Source organism: Loxodonta africana, chromosome 3, assembly GCF_030014295.1.
Source record: "Loxodonta africana isolate mLoxAfr1 chromosome 3, mLoxAfr1.hap2, whole genome shotgun sequence".
NCBI classification, from domain to species: domain Eukaryota; kingdom Metazoa; phylum Chordata; class Mammalia; order Proboscidea; family Elephantidae; genus Loxodonta; species Loxodonta africana.
The window spans coordinates 45,954,708-45,973,748 of record NC_087344.1 but is presented as its reverse complement, the minus strand read 5'-3'; the positions used below and the strand labels follow the sequence as shown (position 1 = coordinate 45,973,748).

The following is a 19,041-nucleotide window of genomic DNA, read 5'->3' as shown; positions in this document are numbered from 1 at the left end:
ACATCGTACCATCATCCTCTGTGGAAACCTACCCCATACCAGGCTCTGAGCTGAGGGAGACAAGGGGGTGAGACCCAGGCTGTGCCCTCACGAAGCTTATGGGCATAGACATCAAAAGCCATGTTAACCTAGCTCAGACGCTGCCTCCTACAGGCAGTCTTCCTGATAGCAATCACTCCTCTTTTGTGCAATGCACGTGCTCCTATGATTGCACCTGCCCCTTGCCCTTGCTCACGTAGCTATCTCCCGACTAGATTTGGAGTATTTACCTGTATCTGAAGTGTTGGGCTCAGAACCTGGCATACAGTAGGTGCTCAATACGTGCTTAATAAAGTGAACGAATGGTGCCGTGGAGTTCAGCAGAGCCGAGTTACCGCAGAGCTGGTGGAGCGGAAGATTCCAGGCCCCTCACTTGCACAGACCCCATATGTGTTCACAAGAGCTTTGCCTGAACATCACTTGACAGTTGACAAACATTTGCTCCTTTGACCCTCAGGACTGTGTCATAGGAAGGCTTTCTTATTCCCATTTTGCAGATGAGGGGGTTGAGGCTCAGAGGAGGTAAGTGATTAAGCCAAAGGCCATTACTGGGACTAGATTCAAGATCAGGTCAGGCTTCTTCTGCTGCCACATGACCTTGTAAAATTTGCAACAGTCAGATATTTGCGTATTCTGTTTCTTAAAGAGCCCCCCCGCCCCCCCCCAACAAATTGCCTGGGCTCCAGGCCCCACACAGCCTCACCCCAGGGAAGGCTCAGTTGAGGGAGAGGGCTTGGGAGCTGGAGTCCAAGGGGCCTATGCCAGTCAGAGGGAGACATGGGGAGCTGATGCTTCCTTGGGTGGGGCGGGGGGGGCAGGTAGAGTGGAGAGGCTCTGGTTTTAGTAGGCCGATGGCCTAGAGGCCAGGAGGTTAGGCTTCTAGGCACACTCTTGCTGGCTCCTAAGAGGGTGTAAACTGCCCCATCATAAACAACCAAACCAGTTGCTGTCGAGTTGATTCCTACTCATGGCAATCCCATGTGTGTCAGAATAGAACTGTGCTCCGTAGGGTTTTCAATGGGTGATTTTTCAGAAGTAGATTTCTAGGCCTTTCTTCCAAGGCACCTGGGTGGGCTTGAACCCCAAACTTTCTGTTAGCAGCTAAGCCCTTAACTGTTTGCACCACCCAGGGACAAACAGCCCCATGGACCCCTCTTAATTTTCTTTTTCTTCTCACCTCCATTCCCTCTTTGCTTCATTTCTTTTCTCCTTCCTTGTCCAAGCCCAGAGTTCCTCTGGAGCAGGGTTTTAGCCGGGAAAGGGGGAAGAATTTACAGGAACTATTCTATTCCTCTGCTTTCTCTTCCTCTCTGCCGTTGCCCCTCCTCTTTGGCACCCCCTGCCCCCATATACCCTTTTCAGGTCCCCGCCATGATCTTTCCTCTGTGGCTGAATGAGGTCAGCCCCATGTCCCTTGTGAGACTTGCTGGTTTGACATTTCTGAAGCCCCATGTCGTACACAGTCGAGTTCCAGAAGGAGCCCAACCTGATCGTGACTGAATCTAGTCCCAGGAATGGCTATATGCCATGTGCCTTTGACTTAGTCACCTCCTCTGAGCCTTAACTGCCTCATCTGTAAAATGGGAATAAGAAAGCCTTCCTGTGAAACAGTTGTGAGGGTTGAAGGAGCAAATGTTTGTTAACTGTGAAGTGACATTGGGGTGAATTTCTTGTTCTGTCTGCCCAGACTTGAACTTCCTGAAATGTACAAATGTTCTCTAACCTCAAGGGCTTGCCAAGTAGGGGCCGAACTGCTGCAGCCCAGAAGCCAGACCCAGGTTCTGAGTCCTTGCTGGCCTCAGGCCCTGTTCTGTGAGACTTGCCTGGCTTTGAGGCAGTTAGTGTTAATCACTTTTGCTGTGAATAGTCACTGACCTATAATTGAAGCCTATTAGCTATATTTCCCTCTTTCATTTGCACACATGAATTTCACTCTATTTCCAGAAAGCAAATTACAGGTTGGAAATCAGAATATTTCAGAAAGGGGTGAGAAGGTTGGAGCAGAGTGATGGCTATGTAATGAAGTGTCCAATGACAACGCCAAGGCTGGGCCAAGTGCATGTCCACTGTGGGTCCACGTTTGTCCAGGTAAAGGGCTCAGAGGTCTGAGGGGCATCCCAGGTCAGGCTGCCCTCCAAGGCCAAGGCAGGCGGTGGGGCCCTTGAGCCCAGGCAGTGGCCCCAGCGGAGAGGTGGCGGCTGGAGGTGCAGGTGGCATTGTTCTGCTGGCCGACATTCACAGCACTCACTGGGTTCTGGGTGCCACCAAGCTTTCACCTGTGGTATCTCCCTTCTCCCCCATGCCCAGGTTTGTGGGGGAGGAAGATACAGGGGCAGGGAAGGGGGTGTCTGAACGGGGAGGAAAGATCTCTGAACTATAGTTTCGTTCTCGCGCAGGGGACAGTGGGAGGACCTGGGTTATCAGCAAAGCCACAGAATGGTGTTCTGTGTTCTTGCCTTTCTCTCTGGATTGAAAAAGCTTGCTATTTTGAATACTTGTTCTTGACTCTGGGTAAGAATTATAGACTTATTGCCAGAAAAGGGACCTCCAATCTGATCAGGTGTAAGGTCTCCATTTTAAAGATGAGGAAGCGCAGGTTTCTTCCAAAGGCCAATTGTGACTGCTTTCACTGCCTTGGGGTTCTCCTTGAAGTCAAGCTTTTCTCTAGCCCTGGGAGAGCCTCTGTGAGCTAAAAAGGTCTGGTGGGAGGGGGGTTACAAACTCAAATGCCTGCAGGGGCTGAGCCCTCATCAGAAATGAGTGGGCAAGACTGAGGAGGGGATAAAGAATTGTATTCAAGTCTTGATTTATTCGGCAAACACTTATATATCACTCTGTTCTGGGCACTATTGTAATTGCTTCACAAATATCAGCTTATTTCATCTTCACAGGAACCCTAGCCACTTGTTGTTGGTTGCCATCGAGTTGATTCTGACTCATGGCAACCCCATATGTTAGAGAGTAGAACTGCTCCGTAGGTTTTTCTTGGCTGTAATCTTAATGGAAGCAGATCTCCGGGCCTTTTCTTCTGCGGCACTGCTGAGTGGGCTACTATTATCCCCATTTTACAGATAAGCGAACTAAGCCAAGAGAGATTAGGAGCTTGCCTGAGGTCCCCCAGCTGGTGATGGCAGAGGTGGGCTTTGACCCAGCAGAGGGTAAGGGTGTGTGGCAAACTGGAGCAACCATGACCCCCAAATCCAAACCCCTCCAAAGGGGTGTCGCCTCATCTTGCCAAATTTTCCAATTTTTCGAAGAAACTAGAAACCTGTAATTGTATGTAAAATCTCCTGATTTAAAAAAGTTGACTTAATTTTTTTTAAACACTGTGTGGCTCAAACAAAACACGGCTGGCTGAATTTGGCCCATGTGATGCCAGTTTACAACCTTTGACCAAGAATATGAGGAAGATGGGACTGTGGAAAGAAAGAGGAGAGGGAAGGGGAAGGGAGAGAGCAGGAAAGAAGGAAAGGAAGGAAGAGGTTGGAGAGAAAATGCTGCTAATGACAATTACCATTCACTCAAAGCACTTATTAAACACCTACTATATCTATGTCGTTCCTATACGATTGCCATGAGTCGGAATCAACTTGATGGCAACAGGTTATATGTCAGACCAGGCCAGAGCCCTGGTGGTACAGTGGTTAAGCCCTGGACTGCTAACCAAAAGATTGGCGGTTCAAATCCACCAGCCACTCTTCGGAAACCCTATGGGGTGGTTCTACTCTGTCCTATAGGGTTATGATGAGTTGGAATCAACTTATGACAATGGGTTTTATATGTCAGACCACTAGAAAAGAACATCATGTTTGTTAAAGTGGAGGGTCCGTGAAAACACGGAAACCCTCCATGAGATGGGATGACACGGTGACTGCAATGATGGGTTTAAACATATGAACGTTTGTGAGGATGGTGCAGGACCCAGCAGGGTTTCGTTCTATCATACATAAGGCTGCCATGGGTCAGAGCCGACTCAAGGCAAGTAACAACAGCAGTGCTGGTTCAGTGGTGGAATTCTTGCTTTCCGTGTAGGAGACCTGGGTTCGATTCCCAGCCAATGCACCTCATACACAGACACCACCCATTTGTCAGTGGAAGCTTGTGTGCTGCTATGATGCTTAACAGGTTCCAGTGGAGTTTCCAGACTAGCTAGGAAGAAAGGTCTGGCAACCTACTCCCCAAAATCAGCCAGTGGAAACCTTATAGATTACAGCAGTCCAATCTGCAACCAATCGTGGGGATGACTCTGGACTGGGCAGCGTTTCCTTAGTTGTACTTGGGGTCGCCAGGAGTCGGGGCAGCCCAATGGCAGTTAACAACAACATGTCAGGCACTGTGATGGTGCCAAAAGAACAAATTAGAATATGACATGGTCTCTTGCTCCCAGGAAGAGCTTATAGTTAGATTCTCATCTAGTCTGAATTTAAAAACTAGTGTGTGTATGGGGGTGGGGGCGGGGGCGGGGGCGGGGGCGGGTAGGGAGCCACCAACCACTACCATCTTGGACAGTTGTATGGACCTCTCTGAAACTCATTTGCCTCCCAACCTTAAGGAGCAGGGGCTGAGTAGAGAGGGCTTTCTCTGCCCACCCGTCTTCTCAGTGGCCATGCCAACCCTGGTGTTGGCCCTCATAAGAATTACAGGGCCCCATCCCAGAATTCCATCAGGACTTGGGTTTGACATTTCGGGGCTGGTCATTTCTCCCTCTGCACTGGGCCTGTAATTCTGGGAGCTGCCGCCAGGGGGCCGATGTTGCCGATGGCGGGGACTCTGTGCTAAGTTGCTGAGAAAAGCGGGACCGGCTCTGTCCCTCTGGGCTCTGCCTTTGCAGCCTGGACTCCCCGAATCCTCATCGTCCTTCACCAACCGAGCGTGCGTCAGCCCCACTTCCCGGGTCGGAGACGCAGCACTGGGTAGAAGCTGGGTCTTCGCTGCCCCCCTCTCCTTCACCCCCTCCCCCACCCCCAGACCTCATCGAATTGACTGATTCATTCCTGGTGACTTCTGCAGCCGCCGCTTCCGTTGCTGCACCTTGAACTTGCATTAAGTTTTAATTAAAGCCGTTTCACTGGCCTTGCCCTTGGCTAAATGCAGCTGTGGGCACAGGGCATATAGATATTTAATACTCTGCTTCTCCCCGCTGATGGCGCAGGGTGCCCAAGGGTGTACCCGAGCCGTGCCCCGCACGCAGCCATCCGCTCGCTCTCTTAAGTGTGCCCACAGGCCCTGAGCGGGAGGCCGGCAATAACTATTCATTGCCCTGGGTTAAGTGTGCCCAGGGGCACCCGTAAACTCAATGCAGTGATTAGCGATTGCTCCCAGCGCAGCCGGCCAGAGGTCCTGCGGAACGTCCGCGAGCCCTAAATATAGCCTCCCCTAGCCTCGCCCCCACGACATTGAAGGGCACCGGGCTGGATCGAGGCGCTCACCATCCAGCCTGCCCTGCCATCTTTCAGAACAACTGTTTCCCCTCTCTGAAGCCCAGACTTCGGGGCTTCCCCTCATTTCCTCCGGGTCGCTGTGGTCCCGACTGGGACATGGGAACAGAGGGACAAGGTTTTGGGGGGTTGAAAGGGGACATGGCGAATCATCTCCTTCCCAACACCAAACCGCAGCATCAGTCTGCATTCCGCCTTCTTTCCTCCCAAGTGAAGGCTTCAAGTCCAAAGACAGGGAAATCGCGGAGACTCACCCAGGGCTCCCTCTGCTGGCGGGGGTTGGGGGGCGCTCTTCCGGTGAGGGATCAGCGGAGCTGGGGACCTGAGGAGCCTGAGCCTTGGGCGGGCGAGGGGCGGGGGGGTTCCTTTCTGCTAGTAAAGCAGGAGCCCCTCTCAGCCCGTGTGGAGGAGTCAGGGAACTTGGAGGTTGTCAAAGCGATCCATTCTTCTCTGGCCTTGGTTTCCCTTCCTTGTATGCCAGCGGCAGGCAGATGGTCTCTGAGGGGGCTCTTTGCTGGTTCTGTGACTCTTTCCTTGTGCCACGACCTCCCTGCCCTGGTCTGCAGCAAAGGCAAAGGGGAGCCTGGAGAAAGCAGAAAGAATTGAGAGAAGGGCTCTGCTAGGTGGAGGGCGCCGCTGGCTACAGTGGAAGCTCCAGGTAAGGGCCTCCTCTGTGAAATGGGGAGAAGGGTGCCACCCGCAGCGGTCACTGAGAAGCTTCTGTGTGAGAGAGTGACCAGCTGTCCCAGTGTGCCCCAGACTGTCCTGGTCTTGGAGTCCATAAAAAACGCAAAAACCAACCCCCCTGCGGTCAAGTCCATTCCGACTCACAGCAACCCTGTAGGACAGAGTAGAACTGCCCCCAGAAGGTTTCCAAAGAGTAGGTGGTGGATTTGAACTGCTGACCTTTTGGTTAGCAGCCAAATGCTTAACCACTGCACCACCAGGGCTCCCCTGGATGGGGCAAATGGGTAATGCACTCAGCTGCTAACTGAAGGGTTGGAGGTTCGAGCCCACCCAGAGGCATCTCAGAAGAAAGGCCTGGTAATTTACTTCCAAGGGATCAGACATTGAAACCCTACAGAGCACAGTTCTACTCTGATACATATGAGGTCGCCATGAATGGGAATCGACCCCACAGCAACTGGTTTTAGTATTGAAAGTCCCACATTTGGGGAAACCCCTCAGTCCTGGACAAACCAGGATGGCTGGTCACCCCAAGTGTGGTGCCACTTGGTGAGATTGCCCAGTTCACAGATGCCCTCTCTCAACCAATGTTTGTTAGACCAGAAACAGAAAGAAAAAAGGGCAAGGAAGAAATGAGTAAACTAGGGAGAAAAGCAAAATGGAAGAGGGACCTGGGGAAGCAACCCTAATGGCAAATGATCCCTGAGTGGCATCCCCACCACACGCACAGCCTCTCTTGGTGGCACCAGCTGTGCCCGGGACCCCAGCTGCCCCCTCGGCTGCGCCCAGGGTGGCAGCTGAGGCGATGACATTTCTCTGGGTCTGTTGACACTCAAGTTCCGGAACATAAATGATTTTCTTGTCTTAATGAGCAAACAACCTGGCTGGCACCTCTCTCTCGCCAGCCTCCTGCTGGGGTAATTGCCAGCTCTTCTGTGCTTAGGCAGAAATGTTTACTCACTCACCTTTCTTAATACTTGCCAGGGAGATGTTGCCTCCTCTTTGTTCTGCAGGTCTCACGGCCACTGCCCCTTGAGAACTCCAGTGGACAGGTAGGTGGGGCAGGAGAATTTTCCAAAAGGTGTCACCCCATTCTTGCACGCCCGAAGCTCAGGGGTGCTCAGAGGCAGAGAGTTTGCCTTCCCCTGTTCTTCTTCGGAGACTGTCGGGAGATGGTGCCAACTCTTCCAGGCTGGTGTCTTGGCAGGAGTAGTATAATGCCCCCCTGACACCTTCCAGGCAGAGATCTGAGGCCTACTGAGAGGAACCCTGAGAAGGAGACCCCAGCTTTGGGTGGGAGGTTGGGCTGGAGGCCTCAGAGTTCCTCCTATGCTGATTCTCTGTTCGGGGTCCCTAGTGACAGAGAACTCACTACTGTGCAAGGCCACTTGTTCCCATATTGAACAGCTGTTTTTGAAACTTTCCGCTTGCTGGTGCTAGGCCTTTTCTCCGCAGCCTCCCAGGAGGAGACAGCCCCTTCCTTCTCTGTTTCACTTCCATTTGGTTATTTGACGCCAGTGAGCATGCCCTTCCTCAAGTCTTCTCCAGAATTCCTCCAGCTAGTCCTCCTAGGATGGGGGCTGGGCCCTGCCTGCCCTTCTCCCACCATCCAGGCACCCACCTTTATTTGAAGCCCTGATAGCCAATGTCCTACTCAACAAAAAACCCAAACCCAGTGCCATCAAGTTGATTTCAACTTATAGCGACCCTCCAGGACGAGTAGACTGCCCCCATAGGGCTTGCAAGGCTATAAATCTTTACAGAAGCAGACTGCCCCATTTTTCTCCCGTGGAGCGGCTGGTGGGTTCAAACTGCCAACCTTTTAATGCTTAACCACTGGGCTCCAATGTCCTACTAAAGCAGGCAAATGGAACTGAGGACAGGACTCCAGGGGTGCCTGGCCTGGACTGAGTCTGGGTTGACTGGGCAGCATCGCTGTTGAGGTAACAGTTCATTCATTCTTCCTGCCATATTGTGCACCCACTATGTGCCAAGCCCTCCTGCAAGAATTCTGCTCCTCAAAAGAACAAGGAGTGGAGGTGTCCAGTTTGCCTTCCTCCTCAAGTGGCCTGCCCGCCCTGCCTCCCGGTCCTACCCATCCTCCCGATGGCCCTGTCACCTTCCTCAGTGTCCCCTCAAGTGTCCCTACTCCTCAGCCTCCAGTGACTGGGTCTCCCTGGCCAGATGGTTTATAAGTGTGCTCCTGTTTCTCCAGCCCCCGTGGCTGCTGTCCCTTCGCGGGGAGCTGGCGGCATCCCTGGAAGATGCCAGCCTCATAGGATTGTATGTGGACATCAATGCCACCTCCATCACCATCCAAAGCCCGAGGCCAGAGCTTCTTCAGAGGTGGGAGGTGAGTGGTGGGCAGCAGGCCCTGCCAGGGTGGGGGGACTCCGAGGCAGAGGGCTCGCTCAGGCACTGGTGGAAGCAGTGGCGAGGCCCGATGAGTGCTTTGCTGCACCTCCTGTGCCAATTCAAATGTCCACCTGTCAGGATGGACAGATTTAGGCAGGCAGCTTAGAAAATTGGGCCCCATTAGTGTAAAGTGCTCTGCTCGGCAGATGAGGGGCTTCTGCAATCATGTATTCCGCCTGTACTGATCATGGTGGCAGGAGCGTAATTACTGTCTCCTTAAATAGCCCAAAGTTGCCGTGTAAGAGAAGACGGCTCACATGACATTTACTCTGAGCTCTCTTCCTGCTAAAAATATCCCAGCAAAATAATATTTCCTGGTTGCAGCGGAGCAGTGGTCCCTGGCCTGGGATCTGTAACTCTTGGGGGTTTAGTTCAGGGAGTGGTCTGGAGGCAGGAAGGATGGGGGATCTGTAGGGGGAGTTCGCTCTGGAAGGAGCAGTGTTAGAGGTCACAGGGGAACACTCCAACCTCGGCAGGTGCTGAACACCTCCACGGAGCTCCTGCCACTCTGGTTGGTCAGTGGCTACTCGGCCTATTCTTTAGAAGCCACTTGCCCACTGGGTAAGACCTAGGAATGCCCCCAGTATCCACCCTTTCTGGCTTCATCACTCTCTCCTCTAGTTCTCCTCCCTCTTCTGGGCACCTTATTTTCATGGGTCCCGCCCACCTCACCTCCTCTTAGCCCCAACCTTGGCTGGGCATATCTGAAATGCTTGGGACAAAGAGGGGTTTGCTTTTGCTGGAGAGGGTGGTGGTGTGGTGGAGAGGTGGGATGCGGAGTATGGATAGAAGTAGAATCATCAACTAGGGCCTCTCAACCTGGGGTCTCTGAGCTCCTAGGAGATCCCAAGATGGGATCCAGGGGGTCTTAGAACCCTGGGAACTATCCACAAAGGTAGGAGAAGGTCTGCCACCTTCATCAGACTCTCCAGGGCTCTGGGGTCCCACAGTGCCCTGATCTTGACCACGCATATCATAACTATTGTGTTCAGCCTGGTACGACACCATTACTGTGTGCCTTATGTGATATAGAGAGGCTGAGACCCTGGAAGACCACTTCCTATCTCCAGGGAATTTCAATTCTAAAGAACTCTATGCAAAATGAGGTGGAGCAAAGGCTTTATCCTGTGTGGGCAGATCAGAGATGACTAAGACCTCACATTCGTATCGAATTTTATTATGAAATGGGTTTCACAATCCTGGCCCTGGTGAGTTTAGGGCATTGGGGATGGCCTTGCCAAGCCCCCAGACATCTCTGCTCCTGTTCATGATGTTCAAAATCCCTTTATTTGGAGACAGATGCTTTCATTTAGCAACTGCAGAGCTGGCTTAAAATGCCCCTTGAGAGAGCTGACACAACTAAATTCTTGCTAAAGTGTAAACAACTGATATGAATTGTATTTCTTAAAAGCAGCTTTGGTAATGGAAGGGGCACCAGGCTAGGTCACTGAGGCGGAAGACAGTCTTGGCAGAGACATTTCAGCATTTCTCAGGGCAGCACCCCTCTTGGCATTGTCCTTCTTATTGGCCTTTGCAAATGGCAGGATCACCTGGTCTTTGGGGATGGCTTTTTTCTTCTCTTCTTCATTAGTGTAGCCAAGTTCCAGCGCAGGGAATGATGCCAGGATGCCAAGGAATTTCATGTCACTGACTTGTTCTGGCCACAGGCATGCCCCCTGGCTAAGGTCCTGTCTGCATACTCGGGAAGTGTGTATTTTTTGTGCCGTGTATCCTTCCCCATTCCAGTGTCATCCCAGCCCGAGTTGGAGGTCTTAGTTCACATCCCCAAGCAAAGACTGGGTCTGGTCAAAAGAGGTTTCCACTTCGAGGAAACCCTAAGCCTACGATTCCTCCGAGTCCACCAGTCCAGTACCTTCACAGTCACTGAAAGCCAAGATTTTGTGGTGGTCAGCATTCCGGCAGCTGGGGTGCTCCGAGTCCAGGTCAGTGTCCTGTTGGCATCTGCCATCCTGTCCCTTCCTGAGGCCCCTTCTCCCTTGGGCCACTGATACCATGTGGAGCCAGAAATGGGGAGAGCAGATCTGTGGGGCTGGCTGAACAGGGACCTTGGGTTTGCATGCCTCTGAGGCTAGGCCCTCTTGCCAAGGTGGCTCCTTGGGCATAGAATGTACCCTGTCACACCGAAGTAATTCCTCATTGCCCCACAGCAATGCCAGGATGGCCAAGAAGCCCCAGGAACACAAGCTTTCTATAGGGTAGACCTGAGCCTGGAATTTGCAGAGATGGCTACCCCAGTCCTCTGGACAGTGGAAAACTTCTTTCAGTGTGTGGGTAAGTGAAGCACCATGAGGGTGTGCCTGCTTGTAGTAGGCACATGCTGGATGAGCCCCTTTTCCTTGCCTCTTTGTTTTTCTCCTATGAAAAGGCATCCCTTCCCGGGCCCAACAGGTCCCACACCTAACCAAGTAAAAAATGGTGTCAGACACACTGAGTAGAACTGGGGTGGCATGGGACCTAAGTGAGGACATGGTCACTGATTCTGGAATTAGACTGCTGGGCAGGGGAAACTGACTTTCGAGCCAGCTGCAGGACCTCAGTAATTCATTTAACTTTGTTGAGCCTCTGCTTTTCCATCTGCTAAACAGGCATATTAGTGCCTGCCTTATAGAGCTGTTGTGAGGACTGTATGAGAATGGGCGTAAGGAGCTCAAAAGAATGCCTGGCACAAGATGAGTCATTTCCATTTTGATTTACCCAGGGAGCTCTGTGTGGTCCCCAGTCCTTCAGGTCGCGTAATAGACAGATCAAGCTCCTTGGCAAAGAATACTACATGATGCAATTTATTTCTCAACCCAAGAGAAAACATCTTCTAAACGTGGTGTGTGTCCTCTGTGTCAAGATGATGAGTTCACGTCTTGAAAGGGGCTTTGGGGACTATGTTCTCGGCGGAAGGACAGCTACCAGACAACTGGGTATTCGCACACGCAAAACCACCAGGAGCAAAACCCATTGAAATACAGCGTAAGGAAATACACATAATTCACAAATGATGTCGATCACTTTCATCTTACAATCCCTAACTGTCCTCAATAGAAGACAGACGCAAAAGAGATTTAACTCAGATGTTAATAGTGCAAGAATGCCCCGTTACCAGGATATGATGTTTCGGTTTTAAAGATTAAAAGGGGGACTGCCTACCACAGCTAGCCCCAAATTCAGAATTAGAAACAAAGGAAGAGGCGGCATGGGGGAGGGTGGTGAATTCTAACATTCTGCTAAAAATGGAAATGTTTCTGGAAAGTTTTTACACATTTTGGCTGTTTTTATTTTAAATCTCCTGCAGCAGTGACACTGATTTCGGAAAGGGAGGGCTAGAATTTTATCCAGCAGATACTCGCTAAGCGTTTACCGCGTGAGACCCTGGAGGGAGCAGAGACCACTAAATTCAGTCCTTGCTCTCAAGCAGCCTCCAGTCTGGAAGGGGAGATCAGAAATGTCCAGAGAATTAAGATGGAAGGCAGGCAGGCTTGGGGGAGATGCCAAACAGCTGATGATCTTTGTCCCGGGCTTTGAAGAGAGAGTAGGCTCTTGATAGGGAGATAGTGAATAAAATACCAAAATAGCTCAGTAACTGCAATAAAAAACATTTTAGGAAGATTTTTTTTGGCCTCTTTGGAAAGATTTACATGGGGAAAGAATGTTCTCTTCTTCGTTTTATTAATTTAATATCAGCAGCCACGATAAATCTCGCATCTCCCTGGTTCCCAGCGCACCTTCCCTGTACCTCCCTTGCAGCTTCTAGAACTTTCCACGCTTATCATAGTTACTGGTGCGGGTTCTTGTTTCTCCCTCTAGTCTGTGAACTCCTGGAGATGCCTCTTATTCAGCTTTTGATTCTTCCTAGGACTTATCATGTTGCCATGCCTGTGGCAAGCACTTTGTAAGCACTCGTTTGACTGAATATTCACTAGAAATTTTTGAAAAATGTTTTAGGCAAAGAACATTTCTCTGGGTAAATATATGACCAGTAAGTTGGGATAGTAATATGCTGGGATTGTCTTAGCTAACTGTGGTTACAGATTTTTTTATAGGCTTCTTCTACTCCTCCGCTCCCGCCCCCCCCCCCAAAAAAGGGGGTTAGAGCCTTTAGGATAAATTCTACTTATTTAAGATCATACATGTTCGGAACAGTGGAGGAAATGGTGTCCAGCCTGGAGAAAAGAAACCAAGGGGGTGGTTTAGCTATGGAGTCCTTGGGTGGTGCAAACAGTTGACACACTTGGCTGCTAATGGCTGCTAATCAAAAGAATGGCGGTTTGAGTCCACCCAGCCACACCTTGGAAGAAAGGCCTGGAGACCTACTTCTGAAAAATTAGCCACTGAAAACCCTGTGGAGTGCGATTCTTCTCTGACACACACGGGGGTGCCGTGAGTCAGTGTCAACTCCAGAACAACTGGTACTGGGTGATTTGTAGCTGTTTTCAAAATTTAAAGCAGGGGCCACAGATTGAAATGCCTCTAGGGGTCAGTCCGGGAATGTAAGTGAATGAGGCAGCCTGAGGATAAGGAAACCCACGGCTCAAGTGTAGGCTGATAAACAATAGTGATGCTCTGGGTGTCAGGAGATGAGAGGGAGTGGTGGGGACTCCGGTGGACTGGAAGTCTCCATATCCCTGTAAAGAGAGCAGTGATTTCCTTCCAAACCAGCTGCCTTCGAGTCAACTCCAACTCATGGTGACCCCACGTGCATCAGAGTAGAACTGTGCTCCGCAGGGTTTTCAACGGCAGGATTTTTAGAAGTAGATGGCCAGGGCTTTCTTTCGAGGTGCCTCTGGGTGAACGCGAACCTCTGACTAACCTTTGGGTTAGCAGCCAAGCACACTGACCATTTGCGTCACCTGAGGACTCCAGCTCTTCCTTAGCTGGACCCGATGTGTACCTTGCAGGGAGGCAGGCAGTGCAGCCAAATCTGATTTTCCACAAGAAGCTGGAAACCTGGCTTGCTATATAGAAAAGCTCCCAATTTAAAAAAAAAACGTAAATTAATTTAAAAAAATAGTTAAAAACACTGTGCAGGCCAAACCAAACATGGCTAGGGGCTGCATTTGACCTGTGGGTCAGAATGTGCAAGCTCAAATCCAGGGGTTCTCAGTCGGGGTGGTTTTGTCTGCCAAGGGACATTTGGCAATATCTGGAGACATTTTTGGGTATCATGATTAGGAGGATGTTACCGGCATCTGCTGGGTAGAGGCCAGGGATGCTGCTATCCATTCTACAATGCAAGGGGCACTTTTTCCACACAAAATGAAGAATGATCTGACCCAGATGTCAATGGCGCTGACCTTGAGTCCAGCTTGGAGAGGAGCAGGCAGTGAGCACTGCCTGGGTTTGTGTGCTCCCCAGGCCTGGGCCTATGCATTTGGCCTCAAAATAAAAAAAAAACAACTCAAAGATGAACCTGGCTGGTGGTGTTTGATCAGGGGCAAGGAGACTGGTCAGATACTCCTTGCAGAAAACCGGAAGTTCTGTGACTCAAAAATATATTTTCATGCCCACCTAGCCTCAAAAATGACTCCGGGCCAAAGGTCTGTGAAATCCAGCCCATGGAGACAGTTCCTAACCCTGTGCTTGAACTTGGCCTCAGAAGCCTGTGTGTCCCATCTGTACAAAGGGGACACACATGGCTCCTACAGAAAGGGGGTGGGAGGATTTTCTTCCTTAGGAGGAGGGCTGACCTCAGCTTCTTTTCTGGCAGGTTCGGGGACGGAGTTGCCTGCCTCAGCGGCCATGCTGAGGACTGCCCCTTCCCCCCAGTCCCCAGGACCAGAGACTCCTCCAGCAGGTATGCCATCTGTTGCCTTTTCCCTCTTCCAAGCTGCAGGGTCAGCTGCCTCAGCAGGCCTTGGGGAAGAGCTTTCTCAGGGCTTGTGTGCCGGCCTTCCAATGGACCGCAGGGTGCGAGTCCATCTCTCTATCCTCTGACAACAATTTCCTCCAACATGACTGGCCCCCACAAGGCATTGGTGGGCAAGCCCCCTCTCTTTCAACTCTGTTTCCTCTAAAGAGAGTCCACCCTGACCCCCAGCCATGACACCTCCTCCTCAAATTAAGAACGTTTCCCATTGAAAGCTGGAGATCCCGAAAGCTCCTACCTAAAGGCACCCCCGGCCCACTGCTCTGCAGCCTCCCATTTTTGCCTTGAGAGTGGTTACAGAAGGTGGCGGGAGGGTCAGAAGTTGTGTGTACAAACAGGGAGGGAAGCCCAGGCATCCCCCAGGGACCCTGAGGCGGGACCCCCAGGGCCAGGCTGGAGAACCAGCTCCCAAGGGTCTTTCCCTGGGCTGTGATCCTCAGGGCGTACAGAGCCCACATGCTCTTGTTTTCGATGCTCTCTCTCTCCCCTGCTCTCTCACTGAAGAAGGGGCTTGGATTACACCTACAGAAGGCCAGACCTGTGAGAAGAAGCTGGGTGTCCACTGTCTCCGACTTCCCCAGGGCGACGCATGCTCACTAGGGCCCCCAGCCTTGCTGGGGGAAGCAGGGCTCCCCGGACACTTCCTGCCTTCAGCCATGCCCTTCTCAGGATCAACAGGAGCTGCCCAGACTAGCTCCGGGTCCTCAATTCAAGTCTCCCCAGCCTCCAAGGCCCTGACCATGCATTTGTCCTCAGGAGTCACCCCTCCTCGACTGCCACTTTGGAGGTTTAAACACTCTCAAGTGTCCCCAGTCTCAGCACCATCTGTCACCCTAACTGAGAGTCTTGGAACTGTAAGCCCTGATCAGGGCCTTGCCCAGCCACCAGGAAGTCCCCTTGTGCTAGGAGCGTGGTCAAAGGGGGAAATGGGTGCCACTGCGCCCATCCCAAGGGAGCCTGACCAGGCCAGTGAGGAATTCCAGCCATTGATGAGGCCCTCGATGACCGGCCCTGCTGAAAAGGCATCAGGTTCCTGTCATTCCCCCAGGGGCCCCCAGAAAACATCGTTCATAGGGGAGGCCACAGGGCCACCCCAGAAGGGGTCTGACTCCCCCCAGGAGGGAGCTGGAGGGCACCTGGACCTGTGGTCCCCAGAACCCCATCAGGACATAGAGATGGCAGGTCTCACCACCCAGCTGGGGAAGGTTGCCCCATTTACCACCCCAGCAGTGAGCACACCCAAGGTGTAGGGGCAACAGCCAGGCCCCAGTGCCTGCCCAGGGGCATCAGGACCTGAGCCCCCTGGAAGGCACGGGGTGGACCCAGCAGAACCCGTGCCCCCCCTTCTTCTCCCTGGGCGGCTACCAGCAGAATACAGCTCCTGACAGCTCGTCTGTGGAGCCCTCCGGCCTCTACCTCGATGCACACTCAGCCCCCAGCCAGGCGGTGGAATGGGAGGAGGGGGAGGCTACACCACATCCAGCCCTTCATCTCTGCAAACATGGAGCCTGTGGTCCTCCACGGAGACATCCCTCCCTAGCCTAGTGGAGCTTGGACATCCTTCCCCTGCTGGCCAGGGAGCCTCACCCCAGCAGGAGCTGATGGAACCCATGTTGGCAGCCAGCCCTGAAAGTCAGGGTCCCCACATACCTCAGGGCATCACGGGAGGGGTTTTCCGAGGGTTCCTCCTTATTGAGCCTCCATGGAGATTTTGAGGATGAATCCTGCAAGCCCCCCAGGGGATGCCAAGTGCAAAGTTTGGGCCTCCCAGAGGGAGCAGAACATGAAAGTGCTCTCCCTGGCCTGCCCAGCTGTGTTTCCTTGCTCTCATGCTCTCTGGCTGTGGTCAGACATCAAGGTGAAGGATGCCAGCTCCCCAGGCAGGCTGCTGGGGTCCAAGTCCCTTCCCTCATCAGCTGTGTGACCTTGGGCACATCACTCACCTCTGCTTCTCAGCTTCCTGATCAGTGAAATAGGGGTGACAATAGTTCCTCCCCAACAGGATTTTTGAGGGTCAAGTGAAGCAATGGCCATAAAGCCTTCAGTGAAGGGCCTGGCCAGCGCGTGCTCAGAACCTGTTGCCATCCTCATGTTGCTGTTGCTGTTGGCCACTCCCAGCCCGGGCAGAAGGAATAGTTGCTCATCCAAAGAGTAGGAAGCCCTGTCACCATAGTTCAGACATCTCTGGGGGTGGCAGTGATAAGATCCTGTGGTGGGTGGCCCCCAGACTTCAGGGAGCTTTGACCCCAGGTCTTTAAAGAACCCCGTGGAGAAGGGACAGGATTGGGGTATTATTGCTTCATTTTCATTATTAACCACACTGTTCCTCCAGCTTCCATGGCAACAGCAGGCAGCATGTTCGCTTTGGCCAACCCAGTAACCCCCAGTGAACCCCAGTGATGCCAGTGCTCCCCAGCTCTCTGCCCACAAGGCCAGCCTGGGGCAACTAGCTGTGGCTGGGGTGCAGTGGCCTGAGCCAGAGCGTGGCCCTCGGTGCTTCCCTGGGAGAGCTCCCCCAAGCCTGACCCATCACTGGAAGTGGGATTTGAAATGCAGCCAAGGCAAGGAGGCCGCCGGCAACGCCCGGAACGCACACGAAATAAATAAATAATCAGGGTTGTCTTGGCTGATAAACGGTCTCTACCTCGAAGATGACTTCTCCCCCCAGCTGCCCCCCTCCTTCCTCTTCTCCGGGCAGATCCATCCCAGGCAAAAGCTTAATAGCCCCATTTAAGGCTTTTCCTTTTCACCACGGAATTGAGCTGCTCCTGCCATTACGAGGTTTTCAGCTTCTCTCTGAAATCAAATTACTGACTCCATTTAATTTTTTAAAAGCTCGGATGATTTCCCTCCTTGAATCGAAGCTGTGACTCCAAGGCCAGCCCTGCCCCCACCCACCCTGCCAGGCGTTCCCCTGCGGGCAGCGCTGCCCAGGATGGCAGCCTCCCGCCAGGGCAAGCCTGACACCTAGAGGGGAAGCCAGCAGCAGGAGGCCCAGCCCTGGCTGATGCCTCACCTGCGGAGAGCAGAAGTCCTCAGCCTCCCCAAGCCTAGGTCTGGAGCCCATGTCTTCAGGGCTATAGCTTTAGAGGCTAGTGTCTCAGTGGTTAGTACCCAGAGTGGATGTTACAGGCTCATTGCCTGGGGGATCCCCAGGCCCCCTACTGCCTTCCCAACAGTGCAGACCCTGGACCCCATCACTCAACAAATGTGTATGGAGCACCTTTTCTGTGCCAGGCACTGGTCCAGCTCTGGGGGGGCAGCAGTGAATCGGACCGAGAAAGTCCCTCATCCAGGAACAAAGTTCTTGCGTGTCCACGGGTGTGCATGCATGCATGTGTGTGAGTGCGCAAGTGTGTGCACAAGTGTGTATGTGTTCGACTGTGTGTGCATCGTGCCAGTGTGTGCATGCGCGTGTGTGTGCATGTGTGTGAGTGTGTGCCCATGAGTACATGTGTTCGAGTGTGTGTCCCTGTGCATGTGTGCATGTGTGTGAGTGGGCAAGTGTGTGCCCATGTGTATGTGTTTGAGTGTGTGTGTACTGTGCCAATGTGTGCATGCATGTGTGTGCATGTGTGCGTGTATGCCCATGACTGCATGTGTTTGAGTGTGTCCCTGTGCATGTGTGCATGTGTGTGTGTGTCTGAAGAGTGGTTGGAGATTAACAAGAATTCCAGATAATGCTGGATGCTCTGAAGAGACCAAAACAAGCAACTCGGGTGGGGGGCGGCCTGTGGGCTGCTTTGGGTGGGACGGTCTGGGGAGACCCCTCTGAGGAGGTAACACTGATGCAAAATGGAGGAGGGACCTGGTGGAAGGGCATCCAGGCAGAAGGGGAGCAAGTGTAAGGCCCTGAGGTGGGTTGTGGAGGCAGAAAGAAGGTCGGTGAGGCTGGATGGAGGAAGCAGGAGGAAGTAGAGGGTGGAGAGGTGAGCCTGGGCTTGCAGGCCATGGGCAGGAGTCTGGATTTTACTCTAGCGTCAATGGGCATCCAATGGAGGCCTCAGGCAGAGGAGCAGCCTGTGAGTGATGCTTTAACAGGCTGACTGGGGAGTGGACTCCAGAAGGACAAGAGCAGCTGCAAGGGGACAGGGGACCTGGACGAGAGAGTGGGGATGATGCAGGGCCAACCCACCTCGCTGCAAGGAAAGGTGACTGCAAGAGTCCTTCTGCTGAGCGGCTCATGCTAGCTCTGCACCCAGATGACACGGTGGAAGTGGCTGCCAGGTGAGGCTTGAGACATGACACATCTATCCCACAACACTGTGAAAGGCTTCCTACTGGGAATCAGTCTCTCCCTGTCTCTCTTTGCCTCTCTGTCTCTATCTCTGTCTGTCTCTGTTTTTGTCCAGTCTCTCTGCCTCTGTCTCCCTCTATCTCCCCCATCCCTTCCCCTTCTCCTCTGCAGAACACCCCATCTTTGGAAGACGGTAAACCAAGGGCAAGAGAGAGAGGAGAGAGAAGCCTATAAACTGACCCTTTACCAAGTCCTTCCCGTGTTTAACCAACCTGCGCCCTTGGAGACAAGACAAAGGGAATCAAGTTAATGAAATCACCAGCCTTTACCTGGCATAAATGGCTCTTCAC

At 52.5% G+C, this 19,041-nt stretch overlaps 1 protein-coding gene across 1 annotated transcript in view; it reads left to right on the top strand.

Moving 5' to 3' along the window:
* The window catches only part of C3H1orf127 (chromosome 3 C1orf127 homolog), a 62,688-nt gene extending 47,434 nt beyond the window's left edge, over nucleotides 1–15,254 (top strand). Inside the window, 8 exon segments of the mRNA XM_064279926.1 lie at nucleotides 1,984–2,127; nucleotides 7,178–7,216; nucleotides 8,380–8,517; nucleotides 9,056–9,140; nucleotides 10,326–10,522; nucleotides 10,748–10,871; nucleotides 14,296–14,388; nucleotides 14,939–15,254. Of these exon segments, the coding sequence (XP_064135996.1) occupies nucleotides 1,984–2,127; nucleotides 7,178–7,216; nucleotides 8,380–8,517; nucleotides 9,056–9,140; nucleotides 10,326–10,522; nucleotides 10,748–10,871; nucleotides 14,296–14,388; nucleotides 14,939–15,054 (936 nt within the window). The 3' untranslated portion in view covers nucleotides 15,055–15,254.
* Nucleotides 15,255–19,041: the final 3,787 nt, after the last annotated feature.